Source organism: Akebia trifoliata, chromosome 2 (genome assembly GCF_017979445.1).
Source record: "Akebia trifoliata isolate Shusen 1 chromosome 2, ASM1797944v1, whole genome shotgun sequence".
Lineage (NCBI taxonomy): Eukaryota > Viridiplantae > Streptophyta > Magnoliopsida > Ranunculales > Lardizabalaceae > Akebia > Akebia trifoliata.
The window spans coordinates 13,836,801-13,842,800 of NC_141376.1; the positions used below are offsets into that span (position 1 = coordinate 13,836,801).

At 36.6% G+C, this 6,000-nt stretch overlaps 1 protein-coding gene across 1 annotated transcript; it reads right to left on the reverse strand.

Moving 5' to 3' along the window:
- Positions 1–575: 575 nt before the first annotated feature.
- CYP78A7 (cytochrome P450, family 78, subfamily A, polypeptide 7) lies at positions 576–2,592 on the reverse strand. The gene is made up of 2 exons (XM_086431415.1): positions 1,557–2,592; positions 576–1,315 (listed from the first exon to the last, which is right to left on the reverse strand). Exons 1-2 carry the CDS (start codon positions 2,550–2,552, stop codon positions 683–685), a joined length of 1,629 nt encoding a protein of 542 aa, XP_086287541.1. The 5' UTR covers positions 2,553–2,592; the 3' UTR covers positions 576–682.
- Positions 2,593–6,000: the final 3,408 nt, after the last annotated feature.

Consider the following 6,000-nt stretch of genomic DNA (forward strand, 5'->3'; position numbering starts at 1 on the left):
CAGAAAAGTCTATAGTTTTGTGCGTTTGTTACGTCAAATGAGTACAACCAATTGATTATTTTCGTCCTAAAAATTCTCTGAAGTTAACGGTTGTTTTCTCGTATAACGCTTTTTATTTAGTTCAACGGTACTGGAGGGACTCTGAAATTTCAAAGTTAAAACGGTTGTTTTCTCGTATAACGCTTTTATTTAGTTCAACGATACTGGATGGACACTGAAATTTCAAGGAAACTTCTATTGACCAACAAAGGTATTTGTTACTGAAACCCTTTACTTTACTTACTAATGTGGTAATTCATCGGTCAAGCACCACCTAGGATATCATTAAATTATTAAAAAAAAAAATATTTATTTGACTAACAAACCATCTTGCGAGTCATAATGTTGAGTTGACTCAACTCGACGGACATTCTTGATTTAGGCCAATTTTCAAGTTTTATCCCAAAAACAAAAAAAAAAAGACCTATATTGATATTCATGTAACATTAATCATATAAAACCATAGATCCAAATTGTCCCGACCTGACCCAACTATCAAAATACTAAAGACCCACCCACCCAACCCATATCACACCTCCAATGTTTATTCTTCAAAACCATAACCCAACCCAAACCCAAACCCAACTACCTATACCTAGACACACTTTGATAGACTATATATAATCAAACCGGATACAAGAGACTATATATCATAAACGATCCTTCTTGGAACAGCCACAGCAACAAGAGGGTTCTTCATCTCACAAGAAAGCTTCAAGACTTCACTAAGATCGATAGGGTTATCTTGGTGTGGGATCCACTTGAAATGGTGCACCAACTTAGCAACCCAAAGACTAACGGTTACAAGTCCAAGGTTCTTCCCTGGGCAAACCCTACGTCCAGCACCAAATGGTGCAAGTCTGAGATCATTACCCCTCACGTCCACGTTAGCACCACCAGCGCATTCTAAGAACCTCTCTGGCTTAAACAATGAAGCTTCTTCCCACACTTTTGAGTCATGGGTGATGGCCCACATGTTCACCATAGCAGTTGTGTTTGAAGGAATTACCATTCCATTGCTGAGCTGGACATCTGATGTGGACAACCGGGCCCACGAAAGAAGTGGGCCTGGTGGGTGGACTCGTAGAGTTTCCTTCACTACGGCTTGTAGGTAGCGTAGGTTACCAACATCCGCGTCTGTTACGCTCTTATTGTCACCAACAACGAGTTCTAACTCGTTTTGCAGCTTGGATTGTACGTCCGGGTTCAAGATTAACTCGGCCATCACCCACTCAGTTAATAGTGCTGTTGTATCAGTTCCACGGAAGATCATCTCCTGCACCAAACAAAAATTAAATACAAAGCCAGTGCGCACAACGTAACCGAGTCAACTGGTCTTGGTATAGTTATATATAAATCGTTTTTTTTTTTTTCTAAATTATAGAGGCTTTTCAGCTAAAAATAATATTTTTCTTATTAAATAAATACATATTGAGAGAGAGAGAAAACGTGGTTGACTCAGTCAATATTACTAAATCAGACAATATTTTTAAAATATAAGAGTAAGAGAGACGAACCCATAAAACAGCGATCATGTCGTTCTCTTCAAGCTTTTCTTCACCATCGAGAGAGAGCAAAACATCAACAAAATCAGCATTATCAGAGGGTTTATTAGCAGACTCACTGAGTCGATGTTCTTCAATGATTTTTCGAACGAGTCTACTCACACGAGGTACTAGAGCAGAACAACGTTCTTTAATATGAAATGGGTCATAAAAATAACTGAGCCAAGGAAGATAATCAGACCAATTAAAAGCCCCTAAGAGCTCAAATCCTTCTTTAACCATCTCACGAAGCTCTTTCAACTCCTCGCTATCTTGCTCCGTGTCGTAACGTTTACCAAACACACTCCCCATAATATTGTTCAGAGCCGCAGATTGAAGATGTTTCCTCAACCCCACAAACCCACGTGAAGATTGTTCTTTATTTATACCACTTAACATAGCGGAGCAATCTAGCTGACGTCCGGCTTCATGGGCTAAAATACGCTTGGGTGCGAATAGGTGGGAAGAAGCAATCCTTCTAAGAAGTCTCCAGTAAGTCCCGTTCGGCGCGAACCCAATGGCACGGCTGAACATAAGCTTTCTAGCCGACTCCTTAATAGGACGATCAGCAAAGTAAGGAGAGGTTAAGATCTCACGAGCGGTTTGTGGGTCAGATGACACAACCACAGGGGTTGAGCCAAGACTGAAAGCCATTAGCTGAGTTGTTGATTGGCTTGATGAAGACATATTGGCAAGGGTACGATGAGCCAAGCCACGGCTCAAGCTGAATAAGCTACCGAAAATAGGGAGACCACGAGGACCAGAGATGGAAACACGACCTCTTTGGTTTCTACCGTGTTTCCAAGCCAGACCACCATGGGAGAAAGCCCAAGTAAGAAGCCCAAGAGAGAGAGAAGCGATTGTGAGAGAGATTATGAAGAAACCATCAAATAAGCTTTTGCTTCCAAGAAAAGCTGGAAGTGTGAAAACCCACCAGGTTGCATCCTTAGAAGCTAAACCGAAATCCATGAGAGAGAGAGAGAGAGAGAGAGAGAGAGAGAGAGAGAATGGAGTGGTGAGGAGAGGGAGTGGGGGGTATAAATAGGAAGAAAGAGAGGGTGTGAGATTACACGTGGCATTTTCAAGGAGGTGTTTCACATGTTGAGAAAATTTAGGGTGTGAAATTAATTTAAAATGCCACGTGTCTTATAAGGAGAGGAGGGTTTCTTCAAAATTTGAAGTGGGCTGCCCACTTCAAAGTCGAACTCGAGAGAGAGAGAGATGGGTGGAAGAAAGCGTGACTGTGGAGAGGGTAGTCTCACGTGGGAGAGAGGGTTGGAGCGTTTTACAACAAAAGCGGTGCATGGAAGAGCAAGTGAGAGAGAGAGACCAGGAATACGTTTAAGTTTGAGTGATTGGTGACGTGGCAGGTTAGGAAGAGTATGGAACGCTTGCTGTTGAAGTAACGCATCGCAGAGAGAGAGAGATGCGACGAGAATTTGACCGGAAGGAAACGAGACGGAGAGAAATTAAAATTTTTGAATATTTTCTGATCTCACTCAAACGTCGTTTGAGCTTCTTATAAGGTTGAGATTACAAATAGAGGGCTTCTATTGCCACACCAACTTTTGCTACTACCACCCTAAGATATGTTCTTTAGTATAGTTGGTGTGGCATTAGTATCTCTCTTGAAATAAATGAAGAAAACTCCTATACTTGGAAATTGATTTTACTGAAAACTAAACAAGCTTATTGGGTTACGTTTTGCTAGGATTGAGTCAGCCAAGCCCAAAAGGCCAAGACCAACCCTAATGGATTCGAATTGGGCTCAAATTGATTTTGAGTTTTCTAAAATTATTATCTTATGAAATTTTTGAAATCAATTGATAATCTTTTTTTTTGGTCAAAATAGTTGTGTGTAATCCCAATCCTAATTGAAAAAGGTTACTGAAGAGTGTAAACTTATTATTTCAAATGTGTAATAACGAGCCAAGTCAGGCTAGATTAGGCATTGTTAGGCCCTAGTTCAATTCCGGATTTAATGAGTCGAACAATTTTGTGTTCGATCCTACATTTATGGGCATATGATAACGGTCTTAATTAAACCTTAATTTTTAGATCAGACCGGGCTTGTCCATACCAACAGGCCCAATTAATAGCCCTACCCAGAACAATTATTACTAGAATATTTGTACTGGTATGGAGAAGATTAGTTCTCATTCAAGGTTATAAAAGTTCATTTTTTAAGAGAATTTTATTGGCACCGCAACTTTTACTTATTAAACTCCAATAAAAATAAAGAATAGAGTCGTGCTGGAGCGACCTCAAGCTGGAACCTCATATCAAAGTTCTTGATGTGAAAGTGAATAGGAACCATAGATGCTTTTTCACTTGTGATCACAAGTGAAAAAGCATCTATGGTTCCTATTTACTTTCACGTCAAGAAGTTTATATGAGGTTCCAGCCTAAGGTCACTTCAGCATTATTCTAAAGAATATAAGTAAATGGTTGAGAATAAGTAAAAGTTGGGATGCCAATAGCAGTTCTCTCTCTCTCTCTCTCTCTCTCTCTCTCTTTTTCTTTATTTTATTTTTATTATTATTATTTTATTTGAAGGGTAAATTTTTTTTTTTGAATTTAGGATTTTATATGAGACTAATCATAATTGTTAACAACTACTGAATTTTTTTGAAATGTTGAGATTATAATTTGATCCAAACCTTTGTAATATTTGAAGCGTAGTTTTAATCTTTAATTGGGGTGTGATAAATAATTTAAGAAATTGGGGTGTAATAAGTAAAAGCTGAGGTGCCAATAACAGCTCTCTTTTTAAATTATAGAAGTATATGAGATTGGAGTGGGTAATAAATATTAAATACAGTTTTCTTAGGAAATCTGTAAAGACTAATAACTCTGGTTTATCCAAAAAAAAAAAAAAAAAAAATTTTCATCTAAACCCCAAACGAAGTCTGATCCCTATAATCAAACATAAGGCTTAGCCAGGAGGAAAAGGAAAATTTCCTAGGGATTAGTCCATTACTTTTGATCTCCATAACCCATCTCAACCGTTTGTTTGAAGAAGAACCTTAAATATTAATTTTCAATTTTTAAACTTATAATTTATTTATTTTAAATCATTACTTAGGGATAGGCATTATAAATATTAACAAAAGTAATTGGGCATAAACTACAAAGCAAAGCTAAATACAGTCGTAAATCGTGGTAAGATAAAAATAAAAATAAAAAGTTGGGTATCGATTATCGAAGAAGGTTTGCATTGGGAAAATTTGCGCAAAAATTATAATAATTAAATTAGATAAAAAGTCCAATTAATTTATATTCCATTATTTTGACTCATCTAGAGTTTTTAAAAGTATAGTTTTCTTAGCAGTGGCACCACACTCGAGCACATCACCAATCCAAATGGTAAAGATCATGTACAGTTACCAATACATTGGTTGTGGTTGCCTATCTGTATATTATGTGGTTGTGTTAGGCGTGTGCGTGTGCGTGTGTTAGGGCGGGAGACTAGGGGGTCTTATGTTGCCGTACCCATAGTTTGCTCTCCAAGAAACCAAGAATTGGGAGTTGGAAAGGCTCCAATTACGAGCACCAAGTGTTTCTATCCCAATATGTGTGGATATGGCTGTCAAATGGATGTTTATCGGTTTAGATATAACAATAGTTGAATCCGAATCTGAAATTTTTATCTGAAATCCTAATTTGAATTTGAATCCGAAGGATTTTTTAAAACTCTATCCGAATTCAAATCCGATTATCTTATTGGATATCGGATGATATCCGATTAGAATTCAAATAATTTGTATATATAAAAAAAAAACCATAATTTTTATTTATCCAACTAATTTTTCATTATAAGAAAATATATTATATATTATATTATTTATATAATAAATAAATAAATAAAATAATATATATTACATTATTTAAAAAAAATTAATTAAATAAAATAATATATAGCATGTATTATTTCAAATCGGATATTATCGGATTCAAAATGTTAATATCCGAATCTGTATCCAATATCCGAAATTTTTGAATAATATTCAAATTTTTGACTATCCATTGACACTCCTATGTGTGGTAAAATAAAAGAAGAGAATATTTTGCCATGTCTCCCTCAATTTATACAAAACATTATCATTACATTTTGATAGAGTTTCTTGACGATTCTGCTCCTGTGGGGAACTAACAAACGTTTGGTTAGGTTTTTAATCTTGTGCAGAAAGGTGTTTTGCTCTTGCGTGGAGAGATTGAGCTTTTGCTCTTGCACGGAAAGGTATATCCACACAGGGACTATGTTTATCTTCTAACAGTAATACAACTAGGAGTTGGATAGCTATTTTAATCATGTCTCTTTTTATATAAATATTTAATGTTTGTGGTCTTCAATTAGTTGATGTTCGAAGTCAAATAGAAGTGCATGTGGTTTCTAGGAGAATGCACGTGATCTCAA

Coding starts and splice junctions, on each gene's coding strand:
- CYP78A7 (XM_086431415.1), bottom strand. CDS start 2,552: ATGGATTTCGGTTTAGCTTCTAAGGATGCAACCTGGTGGGTTTTCACA. Junction 1,316..1,556: donor ACATGATCGCTGTTTTATGG/GTTCGTCTCTCT, acceptor TGTTTGGTGCAG/GAGATGATCTTCCGTGGAAC.